Source organism: Mesitornis unicolor, unplaced genomic scaffold (genome assembly GCF_000695765.1).
Source record: "Mesitornis unicolor isolate BGI_N332 unplaced genomic scaffold, ASM69576v1 scaffold19189, whole genome shotgun sequence".
Lineage (NCBI taxonomy): Eukaryota > Metazoa > Chordata > Aves > Mesitornithiformes > Mesitornithidae > Mesitornis > Mesitornis unicolor.
Window position 1 is genome coordinate 11,908 of NW_010208174.1, and position 22,817 is coordinate 34,724.

At 39.3% G+C, this 22,817-nt stretch overlaps 1 protein-coding gene across 1 annotated transcript in view; it reads right to left on the reverse strand.

Moving 5' to 3' along the window:
• The window catches only part of MAP2K1 (mitogen-activated protein kinase kinase 1), a 20,037-nt gene extending 8,194 nt beyond the window's left edge, over positions 1-11,843 (reverse strand). The window contains exons 1-5 of the mRNA XM_010192408.1: positions 11,713-11,843; positions 8,244-8,454; positions 6,333-6,479; positions 3,937-4,014; positions 3,389-3,440 (exon numbers count right to left, since the gene is read on the reverse strand). Of these exons, the coding sequence (XP_010190710.1) occupies positions 3,389-3,440; positions 3,937-4,014; positions 6,333-6,479; positions 8,244-8,454; positions 11,713-11,774 (550 nt within the window). The 5' untranslated portion in view covers positions 11,775-11,843. The remainder of the gene's footprint in view (positions 1-3,388; positions 3,441-3,936; positions 4,015-6,332; positions 6,480-8,243; positions 8,455-11,712) is intronic.
• Between the last annotated feature and the right edge of the window lie 10,974 nt (positions 11,844-22,817).

The following is a 22,817-nucleotide window of genomic DNA, read 5'->3' on the forward strand; positions in this document are numbered from 1 at the left end:
AGAGATTCCCAGCTATACAGGAATCTTCACCTAGATTTTGGTGTAAAAGCAAGGTGGAAAAAAATTGTTTGCAAAATATGCTGGAAGCACTGCAGAGCCTGAACAAATTCGAGATACGGCCTTTAGATTTGTACTGCTTATCTGTGCACATCTGTGAGCTCAAATCAGAACAAAGACATAAATCCTTGCTTATCTACAGCTCATGAATACTTCATGTTCATAATTAAATGGCAAAAAATAACATTAGCATTCCACCGTCTGTGAACCAAACAACGTTCTCTTCATAAGCACTGTACACCCTCCAGAATCCACCTGGTCCTTTGAGGATTTAACTTTGAACCTTCAGCATCTCTCTAGCTGATAATCCCACACGACTGTACCTTCCCTGTGACAGCACAGCAAACCACGAGTCCTCACTGGAGTTTTATAGGAAGTTTGCCTTTCCCTGAGCATTTTCATTTTCCTCACAAGGCTCTCAGTGTGATCCGAGTCTGATGTTTGGAACGCCGCTGTCTTTCCAGCCCTCGAAGTGCAGCACGCTCTCCTGTTTTAACTCCAGAGTGGCTGAGCACTTCAGCAGTTTCTCTGGCAACCAGAGATTTGTATTGCCGAATGAAACAGGGATGCCAAGGCATCCTTCAAAACACATGCTGCAGCTTGCATGAAACCAACTATGTAAGTGAAGTATTTAAGTTTTAAAGAGAATGAAAGGACATTTCATCTTAGTTCACTCTGAAAGAAAGGTGGCCCTGGATGTTATCATAACACCACCAGGCAAGGTTGGGTTTCTTTGTATGGAAGTTACTGAGCAGCCAGACACTTGAGAACATACTTATCTTGCATTATTGGTATTTTCCAATCAATTTTGATCTCCCAAGGCAGGATCTCATGAGATAAATCCAGGAACCAGCACATTAGAACAGACCTGAGCATCCCTGCGTGTGGTACCTCCTGCTCCAGAGCTGCTGCAACTGGCATTCAGAAATCTTACAGTGCACTTCCTTTGCAAGAAGAAACTTTCCAGAGAGAATTACACTCCAGACTGCTCAAAAAGAACTAAAACTATGTTCTGATTAACTTAAAGGATTTTTATGCCACGCTCCTTGCCCCTTCCTTTTCTGTGCCTGCTTTGTATCGTACCAGTTTGCCCTTCACAAGTTTGCAATTTCTACGATGTCTTTTCAGAGAGGCCCAGAACAAAGCACGGTGCTGCAGATGAGCTAACGGTCTATAAAAAGACTGCATTTTCCATTCCTACCTTAATAAGACTTCTTCCTTCAGCTGTGTGTAATGACAAGTGAATACTTTTCCCCAGAGCTCACAGTTGGTCCAGGACAGATCCTACCCTGGAGCTTACTCCAGTGGATTTCTGCTCTATGGTGATATTGAAAAGTCCTTCTTTTCACTGTCCCACAATTAAGTCAAAATCTCAGCTGCACCATCCTCAACTACACCACACCTTCCCTGGTCTCTACCTAAAGAGAACATTCAACCTCTTATCTTCAAAATAGTACTTGGATGAGGTTGCACAGCCCAAGAAAAATAGGTTCTTAAACTGCTCCATTTGTGCTTCATCTATTGAACAGTTCATCAGAACACTAAAAGCTGAACAAATAAAGCACTACCTGAAGTTCCCAACAACCTGATTTCAACTGATTTTTCTTCCCCAGATTTCTATAAATCAGTGACATGAACATTTAATTTATAAAATCTACATTAATGTGTGAAACTAATCAAGAAGCCAACAAACAAGCTGGCTGCCAAGTTTCAAAGGAGGGATCCCAAACACAGATTCCACCTCCCAGTCTAAATTTGTAGCATTACATTGCATCAAGAAAAAAAAGTCTCCAGCCAAACACACTGCAAATGGTTTATCTGAGCACCACACACCAGTACAACGGGGCATCAGGCAACCTCCAGAAGGGAGGAATTTGACACTGCAAGGCACTTTCAATCCAGTAACACTGGAAGCAATGGAGAAGAGGAACTTGTGGTCCATACGCTTACAGTGTCATCTCTGATGTAGCAAATACTGTGAGGTTAAGCTGCACTTAAACAAGATCAGAAGGGCTTTATTTTGGATTTACCAGATTATAGACTGTAAAACTGAAAAGAAAAATAAATAAACGTGTCTGTCTCAGCAGCCAGCTGAGCAAGAACCAGCTAAAAAATGCCAAGCAGCCAACATGGTAACAAACCTCTGCTGTGGCTGAACTGAAAACTACAACATACAACAGGCACTCTTCCCATATGCCCTAAAATAAGATGTTATTTCCCAGGAGTTTTCGTTATGCTCTGAACGGAGACAAATGACTTTGCAACTACCATCAGAAGTCTTTAGAGACTCTACCTCCAGCCTCCTTTCTCCAGAAGGGAGCTATGTTTGATTGCTTAAAGAAAAAACAAGATTAACAAAATTGAAACATGGAATAAACAAGAGTCTGTTTTGTGTGTACAGTGATCCTACAACGGACCGTATAAACTAGGATTGCCAATTACCCTTTTGGTCTGGCCAGCAAATGTAAACTCAGCCACATATTAAGTGTCTGGTGAAGGTATTTTTACAATCTGAAGCTTGATGGTACAAAACTCACTGAACAGTTGGCATGTTTTATACATATTGCATGATCATTGCAATGAACAGTGCCATTCAAACCAACACGTGAAATGCTCCATCTCCAGCCTTCAATTTGCACTCACCTCAGCAATAATGGAATTTATTACTTTACCATGTCAAGTGTCATTTTTGTTTAATGGAATATGCAACAGGTCGATGAAAAAGCTGATTTTAAAAAGGGCAACTATAAGCTGAAATTAAGGCAGTACATTTATTTTATAGTAAAGTAACTGAAGACCCCAGGAGTGCAGAAGCAACACATATTTTAAAAAGCTTCACCGTGTTTTTTAAATAGTTAAGTATAATAAAGGTGCAATTCCTCACGGTACATGTCTATAAATAGCATGGGAACATAAGACAGCTGGTAGAAACAGTGAGTCCCTCCTAAAAGTTTTAATGGCAATAACGAGCACTGAATTGTCAGAGTAATTTTAGGTCAGAGGTTTTAATTGTGAATCTCTCCAAAGATTTTTGTTGTCACACTTATTATACCTGTTACTGTCGAAAGACCACCACATACAACACAAGCAACACCAGGTTTAGGCATGGATTATAAACCCAGATAAACTGCAGTATGACAGCAGAAGATAGATGATAATTATAGGAAGAGACGTGGATTTAACGAAGTTCACCCTACACTACTCAAGAAAAAACCCTCTGAACCAAAGTCATATTGAACCATAAGGCATCAATCATAGGAAAAGCACTTATTTTAACTTGAATAAAAGCGACATTCAAGAAAAAAAGTAATAACGTAAAGTTTTATCTCACCTCTGTGCATTATTTTATGCTTTTCTCTTAGGTATGTGAGTCCTTTTATTACCTAAAGACACAAAAAAATAATTCCATTTATAAACCAAAGATAATTGCATGCTTTGTCTGAATGCAACACAACAGAAATCCCAAAATGTCATCTCTGCAAATCAATATTTGTTTTAATTTGTACCTCCAGCTCAGACTAGAAAGACAGAGTCAACCGAAGCCTTACTGGAAGTTCTGCATACAAAGCATGTTGCACAATAGATATGAAAAAAGCAACATCCAAAATTTTGTACTGAAATGTTAGTTCTGTTCTTATCCAGAAGCATCCGCCGATACAAAAGCAGAAAATCCAAGCAAACACAATAGTGTGTGTTACTCATTCCTGAGCTACCAAATGACAACATGTACAAAGACTGCATTTTAAGAGAAAGCAACACTTCAAAACGTGGGAATACTTCTCCCTCCCACATCCTCAGTCCTGAAGTGGCAGCTTCCTGGACCTGGCATCACCACACTGAGAAGGCACCCACTCCCAGCTGGGCGATGCGCACACTCACCGCAATGCTGACTTTGCCCAGTATCTGCTCGGGAATTCTTCCAGCCTTTTTCAGGACCTGATCCAAGGAGCCACCATCCTGATAATAAATGTTGGAATTGTCAAGCTTTAATCAAATTACTCTTAAAACATTTTAAATAGGATTGAAATCTGAATTTGGTGAGGAAAGCAAGTGTTGCTTTTCATGTTTGATTTAACATTGCTATGGTGCGTATCTCAAGATAATAAATCATTCCTCAGTAGGAATTAGTCAGTTTTATGTTTATTTTAAACAAACAATTGGCCAGTAACAACATCCACTCAAATAAACACTTCACACAATGATCTTCCATCCCAGCATTTCCATGGTCTGCCTCTTGTTGAGGAAGTGCTGTCCACAAATAGCTACTGACCAAACAGGAGGGATTTGACTGATTTCTGTAACTTTCAGACCAATGCAATAAAATAATGTGTTTTTCTCTCGCCACAGCCAGAAGATTGAAGCAGCATAGAAGATACCCCCGAAGTCAAATATATTCCACTGTTGCTAAGAGCTTTTGAGATGGAAAAGTGTGAAAAAAAAAATGCTATTTATTCTTAGCAACAGATTCAACAACAGGCTTGTGCATACGTTCTAGACTCTCTAGAACAGAGAATGTAGTTCAGGATTAAGTTCCAATTTCCTCTTTGATGTTATTTCTCAAATTCAAAACCAATATCCTGTTGTCCAAATCAGAATCTGTTATTTCCCAGTACTCAAGAAAGTAACTGCCTTCTGCTCTATGCTCTCCTTTGGAAGCCTTCATGGTCATTTACACGTGCAGAGAAAAAAAGCTAGAATGCAAAGTTATTATTATTTGAGGACTAAAATCTAAAATTCTTATGAGCAGTATATAAATACTTATTTGATCATGTATTTTCGTAAAATACACACCTACATACACCACACTTGATTAAAAACACACCCACAGAAAAAAGTGTCTGTATAAATCTCTTGTATAATCAGTCTGCATTTCTGGACAGCTGACTCTGCAGAGACACCAGTCTATTAACAGAGACTGCATCTTAAAAAATGGGTTTTTTTCCCCCCTCTCCAAGGACTATCTCCAATCCTGGAAGAGACTGAACACAATTCAATTGCCTTGTGTTGGCTGCAGCCTTCGGTGTCTTTCAGGTGCAGACTCCAAGCCTTTCACCTGTTAAATCCGTGCTGTTAAGCAAAGTTATGGATGGATTTTGGATTCATGTACCTAAAAATACCAAACACTCAAATCATCAAGTTAAATGCCTTCGCCACCTCCAACTTTTTGTTCATGTTCATACTTACGTTTTGTAACTCACTGCTAAAAATAAGAATTTTGACTGGCAGTAATTGAAAGAGAGATATGGATAAAAAAAGATGAGAGAGCTTCTAATCTGGTCTTTTATCCTAAAGGAGACCAAAAATTTCCACCTAATGATCTGCATCAAGCCAACAGCTTAATGGCCTAATTAAGACTACAATTTAAATAACCCACCTTTGCTTTCTATTTCATAACTTATGGATCAATTGTTCTACATGTGAAATCTTGTATCAAGTCTGAATTAGATCAGATTCAGCACTGAAACACCACATTTTGAACTGTCTGCTCTTAAATTGAAGAGATGTCTACTGTGAGATTCAGGCCTTTTAATTCTTCATGTAATTATATTCCACCACCATCTCTTTTGGCCTGTGTTAACATCCACACTGTGTAAGCAATTGCAGATGTGCACATTTGACATTTAACAATGTATTCTGAAACAGTGCTCAGTCAATTATTTTCTTCTTATTTTTCACTATTGGTTTTGAGAAAAGAGCTCCTCTCTAATTCCCAGGAGTATTTGTATTTCGGGGTATGCACACCTTCTCTTCCGCTGGCACATGCTTAAAACCTGGATCGTGATCGCTCGTTCCTAAGCAACCATCGATTTCTTCTAAAAATTTCCGTGAGAGAAAACCAGAGGAGCATTAAAACAATCACAGGTACTTTCCAGAAAAAAATAAAGGTTTCTCTCCAAAGTGACAGTTTTGTCCAGGGAAAAAACAAAGAGGTTTTAAGATTTATTGTATTTCTCATTGTTAAAAACATCCTCTACTAAGCAAGCGAGGCAAAAAACTTTCACTGACCATTAATTACAGAAAATTTACTTTTTATTTGCTTCCATATGGTTAGAGAAAGGCAAACAGATGTCGAGAAGAATGTGTACTTTTCTATTGAAATGAAACAGTTCAAAACATTTTTGGCTTTTAAAAAGTCGTATAAGATCCTTCTGGGCTTGTTCACTGTCTGTGCGCTACTCTTTCTGTTTGCAGAAAGATCTACTTTGTTAACACTCAGGTTTTGCATTAATTGTCTGTTAATAACTTCAAGTTAAGAGAGATGTATGCGTACTCACCATATGTTCCATGCAAATGCTGATTTCTCCATCACTGTAAAAAGCTCCATAAAAGCCCACAATGTATGGAGAGTTGCACTCGTGTAGAACTTGCAGCTCACGAATGATCTGGTTCCGAATAGCCGGCTTGATTTCTAGATGAATTAACTGCAGAAAAATCCATGATTTATTATTTTCTTAGTGACCAAGTGCCATTCAGAGGGAAGAAGTTGTTCAGGGAGGTTTTCAATACCCTGAGCAGCCTGCCCTGATCTCAGGGCTGACTCGTGGAGCAGGAGGTTGGACTACACTCCTGAGAGGCCCCTTGCAACCAGAGTTATTCTATAATTTCACTATAAAATAATCCATCCTTATTTTCTTAGTGGCAAAGGGAAAAGAAGACACTACAGTGTAGCATGAGAAAGCTGAAACATCAGCACCCATGAGAAGGTGGGATTTCTAGCTCTTAGTTTTACAAAACATCCATCAGAAACTTTGTTCTAACACTTTTTCTTCATTTTTCCTGTTTTTAAGGGTAGATCAGAAACTGAAGCTCTCTATGTTGAAGAAAAGCCATGAACAAATGCCTAAAGGAAATGTGTCAAAGACACAGACTCAGAAGCAGCTGCTGAAAAATACCCTCACAGGTGTTTGTAAAGCATCAGTGGAAGGAATGAGCTGAACCTCCCATTAAAAGCACCCCAAACTGAATCTAAACCTAAAGGGGAGATTACATAAAATACTTTGTTCCACTATACTGTTTATCTCATTAAATACAAGGAATGTATTGCTTTTGTGAAAGGGAAGATTAACAGACATTATGGAAATCTAATTTAAATCAATATATGAAAGAGAAATGGCAGTTTAGCAAACATCTCAGTTGCATCAAATACTAATGAACTGTTAAATTCTGTTAAACCCACAGTAAGTGGGGGAAAAAAAAAATGTATTTAGTTCAAGAAAACCTCAGTGATTTGTGTATTTTGTAATTCTCACACCCCAGAAGCAGGCATTTTTCTTTGCTTCCCTCCAAACTGTCAGCATACTGAGCATGGTTTACCCTTAAAGTCAGTACATCCCCATTTTCCTTTAGTTTTGCTGAAGGTGATGGTGTACTTGTATTACAAAAATAAACACCTGAAGCCTTTCAACTTCTCAATTTAAAAAAAAAAAATGGGAGTTTCATCATAGTATAATCAACAGGATCTGGGATTTGAGCATAACTTGTGTTTAATCCTTCTCAAAGGCTAAGTTATGTCTCCCATCTCACCCACTGCAGTGGCACGTCCTCACACTGCCTCAAATCAAGGGCCACTGCATCAGGAACTCTGCTCCTGGAAGGAAAAGGCAGGAGGTCCCCAAGGAGAAATCAGCAGTCAGTATCAGAGAGGCATTTTCCTTCCTGTATTCGGTTCCCATGGATATTGGGAGAAAGTGAAAGCTCCTCACAAACAAAATGAGAATTAAATCATCAAGCTATTCATTCTGGTTTTTGAGTTCTCATTTTTCCCAGTATCATCCAGAGGTCCTTCTCTGGTTTGCAGCTGTGAAGACAGACCTCAGGACAGGTGATATATTTCCCATGCTACTAAACACAGGCCCCAGAATGCAGGGTATTGTCACTTTTCCCTAATTTATACCTTTCAGTAACTTTTTAGGCCTTCTACTCATTAGTGAGTCTGCCACATTTTCTTTGAAAGATATACACCCAGCTGAAAAGCTATTTGCTAAATGGGGGGGAAATATGAAAAAAGGGGGAATTAATGCCTATCCTTTCATTGTTAATAAATTGGACACTACTATCTAAAAATACGGGAAGTTTAGCAAAAGTAAGTGCAACTTTTCCTATTTTTTTAAACACAAACTCATTGTATCTCAAACACAACCTCCTTGATAAAAGTCATCCCCAAGTTCCTATATCTGAGCACTCACCTTTCTTGCCATGATGAGACCAGAAGGTTTGTGAGACACTTTGAAGACCACGCCGCCGTTTCCTGCTCCCAGCTCACTGATCTTCTCAAAGTCATCATCCTTCAGCTCTCCGACTTTTTGTTTCTGGGTAAGGAAAGCTTCAAGGCGCTTGCGTTGCTGCTCATCCAACTCGAGCTCTTCCAGCTTCTTCTGAAGTGCTTCCAAATTTGTCCTGTACAGAGAAAGAAGAGATAATGATTATTAAGATGTTGCATTGAGGTCAGAGACTAAATCCACTACATTTTTGCACCTATATAAATACATCATCTAGAAGGACCCAACTGGTACAATCATCCCCATGAGACACACACTATTGGAACTCTGATTTAAGTAAACAGTATTTTATTCCAGATAAAGCAATGACAAACAGATGATTCCCCAATCCCCCATCTCTGAGCTTCTGTCCAAACTCACGCACGTTTAAGTCCCAGTCCCTGCAGGAGTGGTTTAATGACTCAGCAGTTATGATCACACATCTCATGAATCACAGCACATCACTCCACGCTATTTTTAGTTTTGCATTTTCAGGGACTGTGTTGTAATCTCCTACAGAAATTGTCTACATGTTTTATCTACTGATTTTCACATAACTATATAAATAAGAGCCCATTCAGAAGCTTCTTATTTAGATACCAGTAAAAAGTTATCAAGCACAGTTAAAAGAAATGCACATTAATGCACATTTGTTTAAGTTTAACTGGGGAAAAGAGACAGCCCAAAGGTTTTAAACTTATTCTTTTGTTTAAGGCCACATCTACTAGAAACCTAGGCTTACCATCATTAGGCAATAAAAAACTAATCTGAAATACAAAACAAACAGTAGTTAAATTTGGGAGTACAGACAGAAGTTCTGTTTCCAATGAAGATTTTTTAATAACTTGACTTCAGATCCTGTGAAAATGCTTCATTCCAATAATATGACAATTTAAAAGCTCTTAAAATTTCCCAATTCCAACTACAACAGTAAGTTGCTGCAAGAGTAAATATTTTACAGCAAATATCTGCTTTACTTAGCCAAATCTAATGCACTGTTCCCAGGGAGTACAGTGTTGCCAGGATGAAAAACCCAAGGAACAGAATCTGCTTCTGCAGAGCCTAAACCACTTCCCATTTTAAAATAATTACATTTCACCAATGAACAAGAAAACTACTTCCATTTATCACTTCATAAAGTGTCCACTTTCTAAACCTGCTGTACAATGACAGCCCCTAGATTCAAAGGGCAGACAGAATTAGAGGATGAAACTCTAAGGTTGTTCGTTAGAGCACCTGCACTTCCAGGCACGGTAACAATCCTGGTTTGACTGTGTCTGAGGTTTAATTGAAGCAAATAAAATAATATAAATATTCTCAGCCCTTCCTTACTACACAATCACTCAAAGTTTAAGCAATGCCACACTCCTACTTCATTTATCAGTTTCAAAATGTCAGACAGGATGCAATTGCTGAGCTAACTTAGGAAGTGATAACGCTCAGAAAAGCTAAATAGAGGAAATGGAACGAGACCTTTGATGGGAAGGCGAGCTCTGTGCAGTTTGGTGTTCTGACATTTTCGGTTCAAACATAAACCTACCACGCAACACTTGCGAGCAAGTTTCACAAAACACTCACCCTGAGTAAATGTAATGTGGTAACACTGCTCGAAACAGTTTTACATAGTAAATTGTGGGGTATTTATTCTACTGTAGTTTTACTACCATAAGAGTTTCTGTCCTGTTGTAAAAATAATTTTCTTCTGGTGCAGATGTGTTATATTCAGGCTATCCAACAAAGAGAAACATACTCTTATTTCTGCCCTTGTACCACACTTTCTATCAGCACATGGAATGTAATCATACAGCAAATACCCTAGAGCGTCCACGATGAGAAATTTCCCTGTGTAGATAAGCATGGCTTACAGGAACATTCAAGTTAACTCGACTTACAGACTCTGCTTTACAGATGAACCATTAAGGAAGAGACTCACTTTAAAAGTCTAATTTCTAAAATGCAAAACAGAAAGCAAATTAATCACTGGATTATTTTTTTCCCCTCTCAGGCGTGCCCAGTAAATCAAACAAAGTCAAAGCAATGGGTGCCTCTTCCAGAGTTCAGCTGAACCAGCCCTGCTCACACCACGAACGCAAGATAAAAACTGGAGCAAAGTTACACACCTCTTAATTTCCTACAATGAGCTCTCCAGAACAACAAGTGACAGGCACTAACTCTGTATTTTACCCTAGAAGTTCACTGTAACTCATGGTTTTCAAAGAAGATTCACTGACAAACCATATCAAGCTCCTAAACACACATTAAAAGCCCTTTTGGTATATAGGGCCAGCCTGGCAGAGGAGCTCAGCAGACAACACCTTTAGCTCTGAAGTCTGCATATGAAGTTAATGCCAAAACGGAACCAAACACTCCCCAAAAGATCTGACCTTAATGGGAAAGTTCAGTTTCCTTTGAAAAACACAGTCCAGTAAGCCACAGCAACAAGTGATCTTTATATTCATTTACAAGTTTTGAGAAGGAACTTGCTGTTGTTTTCAGGATTACTAAAGAAGGCAGGGCTGCTCATCTAGAAAAACAGAGAAACTAAACAGACAGAAACAGGATGCAACACGGCTTTTCTTGCTCTGTTTTGAAGAAAACAGCCATTCAGTTTTTTCTCCCAAGCAGAAGGGGTTTTCTGGGTTTGAAGACAGAGATTCTTGAGCACATGACGTGGAGCAGACAACCCGCGATGGTGATGAAACAAAACACTCGGTCATGCTGATGCTTTACTAACAAGAAAATTTGCTAGGATGGCATTTATCACATCTTAGCCTAACGTACGTCTGTATAAAGCTTTTTTCTTTTTACATTGCTCATTTCAATCTTGATGAACTTGGCATTGACTTAAAATACAGGCATTTCCCTGCTTGAAAGTTTCAATTCTTTTTTCATTATGGTCCTTTGCTTGAAGCACTAAATACCAATCATTTTCAAACATAGATAATTTTTTTTAAATAGTATGTGTCATTAGAACTGGTGGTGGTGATCTACTCTCAGTATTTCTAGGAGGCAAGGCTCTGATAACTTCAGTTTTGAACTCAAACTCCTGGAAGAATATTACCCCCTGACCAGTAACTACAACTGTTACCTGGACCCTCACCATATAAAAGCATCACAGCCAGGCTGCAGTGCAAAGCACAGACAGAAACAGGTGAACAGGTAAATCATTGATATCAAGTTTTACAACTGAAACTAAACCAACACATTCGAAGTACAGAAGAGAGAATACTTAAGTCAGTTCATCACTAGGACACCATGAAAACTTTAAGGATTCTTTGGCAGCTCCAAGCAGCAGCGTGCTAACGCCTGCCTCCAGAAGGAGCACTAGTAGTTACTTCATCTCATATAAAACTTTTATTCAGAGACAAAGATTCCTATTAAAATTCATCACCATTACCTGCTGCAGTCTTGGAGTTGTTTTTTCACTGTCAGAGCGCTCCGCCTGTGCCAGAGCTCCATCAGAGCAGGAAATCATCAAACCGCCTCAGTGCTTCACTGCTCCAAGCACTACTCTAAAGCAACAGGTTATCATTTAATTTATTGCTATCGGTTTTAAAGCCAAGCACATACTAAACATACTGCACCGGGGAAAGACTCCAGCTTTCGTAATGCGATCATCTGAATGAAGCCGCAGGGAGGTCAGTGCTGTTTTCCCCATTCGTTAAAGAAACAGTGTAACTGCACAGAGCACTATTAATAAATTCATTCTTACTCAGCAAGCAGAAGTGGATGGAGATGCTGTAACAGAGCTGTACACTGGAGAAAGTGTAGTGCCTGAACCTCTGGACTTCAGACACAATTGTTACAAGTTGTCTCCCTTCCAGACCAAATTGGAAGTTACATATTTATATATATGTATATATATACGCACACACACACACACATATATATACACATACATATGTATATATATTTATTCACACACACACACTCAAGGGAAGTTTTATTTGTTTCCAAGTGCAGCACCAGGTACTGGGTGCTCTAGAGGGAGAATTATCTCCACCTACACTTGACCAGGTAGGATTCTTCCTAGTAGGTCAACACTACTCCTTTTTGTACTCCAGGAAGTATGTGGACAGTGTAGCGTCCTCCTCCTCGTCACGCAGCACTTCTGTAACCTCCAAAGATAAAAAAACTGCAGAACAGAACTTAATCAGAGTGCAGACTCTTACAAAACACACATGATCACTCCTTGCATCCCCATAACAATGACCCTCTGATGTATGCAGAGAAATGTCACCTCTTACTGACAATTTACACCTGGCAAAATTCCCATTTCAGAGGCCAGAAGAGCACTGCAACCTGACATCTTGGGGGCACCCACACCCACCCCTTCTGCATCCAGTTTGTGGAGGACCACAGAGGTGAGAAAGGTTTTCCCAGGAGGATCCCAGCAAGGGATAGGGGCAGCTTTTCAGACTCAAGGTTACCTCACCTCTATCCCAGCATCCCACCTCCCAGCAATGGCCAGAAATATGGCAGTAACAAGAGGAGAAATGCTGCCTTTAGTCTGCTGGTACATAAAGTCATAATAAAAACAGGATATAAATCCTTACTCTTAACTCATATTAACAATACCCCAAGTTCTCCATTATTTCTTTTAATTCTCTTTAGTGATGAGTTAATCACATACTCGAGCCTAAAGGCGACATTAAAGCTGTCCTCAAGTCTACTTTAGAGAGAAGAAAAAACAGAAGAAGTCTGACAGTCTTCAGCAGTCATTTGTCACACAGTTATTCAAAGTTATTGCTATCAGTTCTACAAGCGGAACAATTAGCGTGAGTGAAAGCACACAGAAGTAAATTCACTTTCAGATCCAGGGTGCCACGAGGACACAGGCTGGGGGGGTGTTTTCCAGAACAGTGACAGTAACACTTTCCCCAAACCCACACAACTGTCAATTTAGAGCAGAAAGTAGGCAGTTTGCTACATTTCCACGAACAGCCTCCATCAGGGAGCTGAAATAAAGCATTAGGAACGTGAAGACATTCTGCGGTTTGCAAAGACAGACGACTGTTTTGCATGACTGTGCCAAACACCCAGGCAATAAGACAAATTTTTATTTAACTTTTCGTTTAACAAGGAACAGTTCACGGAATAACAGGGAAGATCAAAGTAACTGCAGTAGTGTCAGAGCTCACAGCACAAGGGTCTGAGTGCAGCCTCACAGAACTTGCAGTTAAAACAACTCAGAAAGATCCAAACTTGCCATGAGTACAGAGGAGTCCTGTCCTGGAAAAATACACTATTTTTTTCAATTACCACTTATTTTCAATTCTTGCAACACATTAGAGGTCCTTCTTAAATTACCTTTACCTTTAGGTGGGAGAGATGACTCCCCAATATGTCTGCTCAACTCTAGCATGAATTTTAACGACGACTGAAAATACCATTCCACTTTTACAGGGCAACAGATGTGGCAGAGTGTATTTTGAGGTTTAATGCTGCCAGAAAAAAGTTATGCATTAAGAATAGGAGGCAGAGAGTTTGATTAAAATCTATTTCTTAGCAAAAGGTAAGTAAAGCAAAACTATTAGAATGTTCTGTCAGGAAGAAAAAGTATCCAGCTAGGCTAACTCATTATAAAAATTCTTGTTTTTCTAAAGCTGGAAGACAGGTATTTTACAGCAGAAATTACACAATATGACTTCAGGTCTCCTGTTGAGCCTCCAACCGATGGGACAGCTTAACTTCAATAGCTCCTCACAGGCTGAGCTGTTGGATAGAAGTCTTTTGCTTTAGCCCAACCACTACCCCATCAAAACATTTCAGACCATGTTTTCTTCCATAAGCTGAGGCATGCCAAGTAATGTTTGAACTGAAGACAGAGTTCACCGAAAACAGTGAGGCACAGATGTGAGCAGTGGCACAAAGGGACAGATATCAGATTCATGCCCTGGGCGCCTCTTCCTACCACATTTCCTTGCAGCTGTTCCCAGGCACCCCTCAGTGTTTCAGCCCTTTATTTTGGGTGGCATCGGCAGCTGCCAGCAAGGCTCAGCCACCCCATTCACGTATTTAGCTCTGGCTAAACGATACAATACAGCTGTGGTTTTGGGTTGGTCTGGGTTTTTTTTTCCTCATTTAAAAGGCTTCCTCAGGACTTGCTGTAGCATTGAATTCAAAGTTTGCCACACAAACTTTGCCTTTTCAGTTTAAGAAATTCAAGAAGCAAATCTCCAGAATCAGAAATCCAAGTTCTCACTCTGCTTTTCACAAATATCTCTGCATTTACCACTGATTTTTTTGCTAGCCAGCACTACACACAACCAGAACAAAAGAGCCACAGGACAATTAACACTGTCTTATGGACAGAAAAAACGGGCTTATTTTTCAAGTATTTAAAACACAACACAAAGGATAAACAGAAGTTACAGAATTCTGATCATCAGCTTCAGTACATCACATGTATTTATTTACACAAGCCCTGCTTTTCCCTTTCGTTTGTGTCTCTGAACTCAAGTCAAATTTAAGGATGAAAACAAGCGATAAATACGTGTAATAGTAATGGTAACACTATCTTCACGACTCCCTTACGCAGTAGAAACACAGCCTTTGAGAGACACTACAACCATAAAAAAGATGAAGTTACAGTATCGGTTTACAAGGCCCACGAAAAAGCCAGGATTAGAATTGAGACGCCGGATTCAGAAAAAGCCATGGATGAGAGGCTTAGATCTTTGCTGTATTTGAAATGGATGGATTGCATAACAGAACATTTGCCAGGTTATTAATTTAGTCTACTAAACGGCTGTGTTTTTACTTAATATATGTATAGACTGCACCGATACATGTAGAAATATTCACACGTAAATGCACACACATCTATATCCAAGACAGAATATTTTCTCCCCAAAAAATGCATTCTGCGACTGTTACATTTGCTGCGTTAAATCTGCTGACTCATCTTCCCACTACATGGGAAAAAAGTTCCAGAAAAGCACAGAACAATGTGAGGTTGTAAGAAGCGCTGAAAGAAAGAGGAGTTGCCAGGAAATTTCAATGGTTTGTTTTTAAAAAACTTAAGTAGATTTTTAAAAAGATGCTTGTTCATCCAAAGAATCACATACTGGAATATCACTATCCCAGCTCTCAGGCTGTGAAATAACACTATCTGCTTCCTTTCTTACTGCTTTTACATGCGTCACCCTGTTCCTGGCACCACTTCACGCTTCCTTCTGCTGAATCCAGGTGAGGAACCCTGTCCTCAGCTGTCAGTGGATAAGATTTCTGCAGGAATTCACTCTCCTCCTGTTCGGACAAGACTGGGGATGACAACAGCTTCTCAACAGATATTTGCAGAGATACCGAGCAGTAAATTGGTCTTTCCCAGTTACTCAATTCCTGTGGGCACCATCTGGCAGAAAGCCTTGCATATTCATTCCAAAGAATAATCAAGATTATATCTAAGTAATATTGAACACATATCAAATCAGAAATCATCCGTTTGCTAATTTCTAGCAATTATTAGTAAGTCTTAAGAAAAATAATTCCATTGCTTCCTTTAAAAAAAACATAATTTAAAATTCTTTGCAAGAAAGAATCCGCTCCCCAAAAATTCAGCAAGCTAGAAAGTGATGTTGCCAACTAACACTGCTTCCTCAAAGAGACATTTCTGCGTTTTGGCAGTGGACTCTGTACACTTTATAAAGCCCAGGCAATCCCCAGGGCAGTGATGGGAGAACAAATGCAGCTGTAAAAGGGTAACGCAGGCAAGAAGCTGGAGAGGAGCTTTTTGACTGGAAAATTTAGAACTTAATAATTTAAAGGGAACATCAAGGTCTACCATACATAAGAGAAAACTCCTTCCTCAATTCATTTCAGAACGTTTCTCCTGTATACACTGAACTATTTAGTCAATATTCACTCAGATAACTGGCTGATATATTTTATAAGTACCTCGCAGTTTTCATGTTTGGTTGATTGGTTTTTTAAGTTTGTGCTAAGGCAACAAGCCTTTCCCCAGATTAACAACAGTAGCACTGTTGTTATGGCAAATAACAACATATTGGGTTGAAAAGCACTACCGAGCGCCTTTCCATCTTTTTTTAAGCTTTCTACTGCTACCAGATAACTGGAAGGTCTCAGGAGTAATGTGTTTCTCTTGAGATAGCTACCAGAGACTATTCAATTAAAAGATGTGCTACTCAAAAATGCTGTAATTACTGAATTTCAGTGTATTTCAATAGTATCCCTCAGGCTGGAGTACACCACCACCAAATGCTGCAAAACCCTGGGCTCCTGCCAAGGGAGGTGGCTCCGCCTCATCCTGCCCCTGGCCATTCATTCCTAAGAAACCAATTCAGATAACACATTCAACTAAAAAATACTGCAAACTTTCAGCTGGATCACTTCCCTATTAAATTCATCATGTGGCTACATCAGTGCTGCTGCAAACACAGCAGGAAACTCCTCCGAAAACTCATCTGGGCTTCTTTGGTGGGTAAACCCTCAGTCAGATGAGCACACATCCTTGACTCACTGATACAAAATAAGCATCAGGCAGACCAGGGCCCAGCAATGAGAAAACTTCAAGAGGAGAATATCCTGCACATGCTTAATTGTGAACTTCGTAACTGTCTGCAGAACTGGTGTTTTAACAGACAGAAAAAAGTGGCTGGACCCACATTTGCAGCCTGCACTGTTCTTACTTTTCATCTCATTGCAATGCAACACCAATTATTTTTACATGCACTTCGTATTGAACTGTCCTAAACTGATTTAGGCTTTTCGAACAAAGACAACACCGTAGTAACTAAAGTATGTCTCCATTAAAGTCATTATGCTCAAACCTAAGTGTACGTACATAACGAGACCTGAAATTTACCCCCACCTCAGTATTAAGCACCTTAAAAATCTTTCCTACATCCATAAAAGGCAGATTTAGTTTACAATTATCAATTAAGAACAGCCCAGGCCAACTTGCCACTTGCATTAATTTTTGTGCTAGGTGCGTACACTTAGATGTAAATATTTTCAGCACACACATCCAGAAATAACCCAAGCAATTGGTAAGGTGGCACAGGCTCTTGCTTTCCACTATTTTATTATAACAGATCATGTGCTCTGTTAGCTTCTTAGGTATGATTAAACTGCTAATTTTAATTTCTAATTCAATGAAGGACTATGCCAGGCTCATGCACATTTAAAGACAATGCTATGAGTGAGGATGTTTTAATCTAAATTTGGAAGATTTAGTGAATACCAAAAAGCTCAGTTTTCTTGGAATTACCTAGCATTTATGATTGCCTGCCTAAAATATATTCTGTCATACCACATGTATTCATAACCTTGCTTAATACTTCATTAGCAGGGGACAAAAAAAAAGAGTTTGATTTTTTTTTCTTAAAAACATTTACAAGCTTGCAGTAATTCCATGTACAATTTCAATGCAACTGCAATCCAGATCAGTCATAAAATTCCAGACCACTGCACAGGCACAAAGCTGCCCTGAAGTCAAAGGAATTCCATAGAGGGGCTGCCCCTCCTCAGAGACTTTGTGCGTTTAAAAGCAAAAGGAGGGGAATTAAAAAATAAAACGAGAACAAAAGCAGAAGTGATCCAGCAAGCATTAACAACTCCAAAAAATCTTCCTTCCATTTCATCTAAACTCACATCCAAGAAAACTGACCAAAAAACCCATATTAAAAGTCTACAGGGAACAGCCCACTGGTTCTGCTGCTCCCCTCATGTGGTGCCATTCCACAGTGCAAACTTAAAGACCAAAAAACCCAAAACCAATAAACACCCCAAAAACCAAACCACACAACAGATAATGGGAGATAATCTCCCTGTCTACTCCTACAAAGCCCAAAGTGAAGTTCCCTTGAGAAAGACATCGAAAAACCTGAAAATTGCAAGACGCATAGTAAGTAAGCAACTATTTATGTTGGAAACTGTAACACCATTTGAAGTTTTGTATCATTCCCAAGCTCTTCTTTGACTACCAAATACAAGCAGCTGTACTCAGAGGTCATGCCAGCTATTCAGGGGCTTCCTTAAATGCAATTTAAACAGAATAAACAGCAAGAAACAAGAAAAAGCTGACAAATTAATAGTGCAGCTCTTAACCTATGGCTGGAATTTGTCAGCTATTCATTGCAGAATATCCAAATGGAACTGGCATACAGGCAAAGTGACCAGAAAGTGTCTCTTCTGTCATTAGATTTCAGCAGTGGCAAACATTAATACACATCCTTAACTGCAGCAGTAATCTCTTCCATGACAGACAAATTAACCACAAAAATAATCATAATGCTTATTTGGTGGCTCATTGGATTGTAGTGCTCTATGACAAAACATGTTTATTTCACTTTTTCAAGCAAGCACTTTTAAAATAGGCTGGGAGTATAGTCCACACTATATGCCAAGACATTCTATCTCATTAAACATAATTTAGGATCAAAAGGTTTAACCAGGTTGGTTTTTTATACATGCACATCTGGACATGGGCATCTTAACTAATAATTTTAATGTACTTTCCCGAGATCAGTTGAACACTTCAAAACTCATTATGCAGTTCAACTTACAGACAAGTTTTGATGAATACAAAAAATAGTATTGATATTTTTTTAAAAAAAATCTGTTCTGCCATGTGAGAAAACAGTTGGGTGGCTGTTTAATGTTACGTTTTCACCCAGGAAAAAAAGCCACACTAAAGCAAACACCTAAAATATGTAACTCAATACAAAATCCTATTTGAGATGAGACAGTGGGACTTCTGTCTCAGCATGGTCTGTACATGCCACCATACATTCTCAAGCATCTATTGAATTAGCTAAAAAAATCAGTTGTACCTTCACTTCATATCTTCACTGGCACTTTATATCATATTTATAATGAGAAAATTAATATGACCTGTGTGGTTCTGTTCTGTGATTCTGTGACCCTTCCCTCCACTATTTTTTTTTAAAGATACAATTAAGGAATGACATGAAGTAGCTTTTTTCTCGTGTGAATAAAAACCTTCTTATAATACAGAGAGTGGCATTATCTCAAAACCTACCTTCCTGCTTCTTTGCAGAGCTTTTACTTCATGTTCTGGGACTAGTCTGAATTTAGAGAAACAAAAATTGGGTAACAACTGTCAGATGTTCAAAGGGAGTTGGAAGTTTCAAAGGAAGAGAAAGGGGAGATTTTGTTCTTCTTTCTCTTGGCTATTAAGACAGCAAAGGATCCCAGCATTTTCAGTCAAAAGAAAAGTATTCCTTTTATTAATTTTTTTTCAGGTTTGTTTATTTCCCCATTATCTGCAAAATCTCTGCACAAGTAGAACTGTGCAGCTCCAGAAGTACCAGAATTAAATTAAATTAAACCAGCAGCTGGCTATTGTCATCTTGGTTTCATTCTGATGATCTGAAGCAACAACAAAGCTCAACAACAGCAGTGCAGGTTCAGCTCTCTCCATGCAACTGAAAAACAAAAACAGAAGTGAAGCTCACAGCATAGGAAAAGCCTTTATTAAGTTGTCTCTATTGTCCAGCACAGTAGCTAGGGATTTGGAAGGCCCTAGAGAGAGGCCAACATCCTGTACAAATGATTTAAGTAATGGCTACAAATAACAAGCTACGAATAACAAAACCTGCTGTCAGAGAAAAATGTTGTGAAATTATCATTAAAATATGCAGTATACATATATTATATATGCAAACTGCAGGTACCCTCACTCCCCTTTATGCTACATTGCCAGGGAAAAGAAAAAAATAAAAATAGCAGCCATGCAAGTGAGAACCAGGCCTCGTATGTATACTTGTTAAAGCCTTATACCTCACTCTCTAAGCTTTCTCTTACACCAGTCAATGATTTCCCATCACCAATAAGGGATGGACACAGAGGACAAGACACAAATAGAAAGCAGGACATCCTGAATCAACCAGCCCCTTCTCCTTCTTTCATTTCCTCCCTTGCCTCTTCCTTTCTGCCAGGAAGTCAATGGATCACACACACTCATTCCTAAAAGTATTAGGTTTCAATATTTTAAAATTAGTAAGAGATTCCAAGGGTCAAATAGCCATCAGAACAGGCTACAGACCCTTCCACCTCTGCCAGCTAGGAAGCTTCTGAATTCCACTAATTGCTGATGGCCAGTATACATCCATTTGATTTAGTGCCAACATTGCCTTTGAGCCTAAACAACTTCCTTCCTTCTGGATGTTTAGGCTCTTCATGCATTTACAGACAGCAATCGTATCACCTCGCTCTGAATCTTCATTTTACTTGTCCGAGTAATTTGAGCTCTTTTCATTCTCTCTTGAAAGGTTTTCTTCTCTGAAAGAGAGCAAGGAAGCAACCAAGATCATTTGCAAAGCGACAGGTTTGCGTATCGTGGAAGCAAATGAGTAACTGGAGACTCACATAGCCAAAATTCCATTATACCAGGAACAAAGCTCCAGAAAGTGTTAATATGGTAGCCCACGGATGCACAGCATACTTGAAATGCTTGACAATGTACACAGGCTGACAAACACCTCTGCTGTTGATATCAAGCAGTAGCCAAAGGGGGAAAAAAAAAAAAGCAGAGAGCAGGAGAGGAAAAAGAGAAACAATCTTGCAGCTGCAGGAAAAAACCAAACCAGTTTTCAATTTGATTCCAAAAACACTTCCAAATTCTGATGCAACTATTCTTGGCTATTTGAAATCTTTCACAATGAGGATTTAATATCAGCAGGACGAGGGGATATTTCACAATTAATTAATTCTGGCTGTTTATAGGACAACAGGTTGCTGGATTTACTGTCACTAAGCTACTTCCTTTAAAAATACTTGACACATCTCTAAGCCTGGCAAACACTGGGTATAAGGTCTTATATATGACAAAGAGCAGAAGTCTAGAGGACACACACACCCCAAACAAACCAACATACAAAACAGAAATGAAGCAAGATAGATCATCAGTGTAAACAAGACTCGGCTCTCCCACGAGTGTCTGAAGGTTTCCAACAAGTAAATGAGCATCAGACATGTAAAAGCAATTTAATATCAATGCAATTTCTTGGGTGAAGAAATACAATATTTAATATATTACATGTTTGGTGAATAACTTCAGTTCCTAAAATCAGCAAGCGATAGGTGCATCAGATTTATTCTATAAAATAAGGCTAATAATCAACAGGGATCTCTGAAGATTAAATTAATGCATACTTTATCTTGAAGACAATCAACTAGAAAGTGCTATACAGGCAAACATAAAAATAATAATTTCCCCCCATCAATCTAGAACAAAACCCGCATAATATTCAGATCACAATGCTCAGATAGAATGAGTAACTCCTGCCAAAGAATAGTTTTTAAACAGCTCATCTCTCAGGTAATCATCAAAAGAGTTTGCTAGAAATGTCACAGCTGGAGCTGCTAGATTCTGATTTTTTTAATTTTTTTTTCTTTCTTGAGATGGTTGGGTGGCTAAATGAGATCTGAGCCTGTCTGAAGATGTGGCAACAACACATGCAGAGCACTTTAAAGCCCAAGACTTCTGTGTCTCACTGCAATTCTGCCTCACATACCCTCTCTCAGGGTGATACATAAGCACATCGGAGCCGAGTTTACATATCCAAGAGAAGACGGCTCTGACCATACAGGGACAGGAATCTGCTCTTCCAAGATGCACCTTTGTGCACCTTTTGTGAAACAGAGAGGTTTAACCGAGCAAGGCTAATGGGCTAGCCCATTACCATGATCTAAAAATTAAGTAGTAACCACAGACCTGCTAACCTCAAAGATCTTTTATAACGCTTGGTCACTGTAGGGTGCTGGCACTGTAACTGCATGACCGAAGCCACTATGCTCACCCAGATCCATAAGCTCAGAGGCTTCGTAAGCAACATATAACAATCCAATGTTCAGCCTTTTTTAACCTTGCAAGCATATCTATGATTAGCTCACACCTACCTTCCACACATTTATACACTGTAATGTTTACATTACACACAGGAAAGCTCAGAAGCTTTCTCCAAACACGCTCACTGATGTACCTAGCATTACATGCTAATTACTGAAAAACAGATTTACTGAAACTAGCATTAGTTTGTTTAAAGCCAAGGACAAGGGAAAACAAAACACCTTTTCTACAAATTTGTTATTTTCGATGTAATTTCTCCCACACACACGCTTATGAAATATGCTACTGGAAATGTATAACTTGGCACTTACTAGATAATTATATAATCTAAGAATTCAGGAGATACCATTATGGACTCGGGGAAGAGAGTTACACAAGTTTTCCTCTATTTTTTCCTCAGCTTATTTACCTTGCACATCTGACAGAAGTTTGTTTATTGCCGAAAGCACCACCCGCTCATTCCGCCGAGCAGACTCTTAGCGATAACCACGAAGGGGAGTATTAACACCCCCAGGAATCAATAACTCTGATTTTTCTGGAAACCAGGCCGTGCCGGTTTAAAGTGGCGCGGCTTAAGGAGAAATTAACCCAGCACCACGGGTGCCACTCCACCACCTCGGATACGCGCTGCTCCCGGCGGGGGCCAGTCCGCAGACCCCACCAGG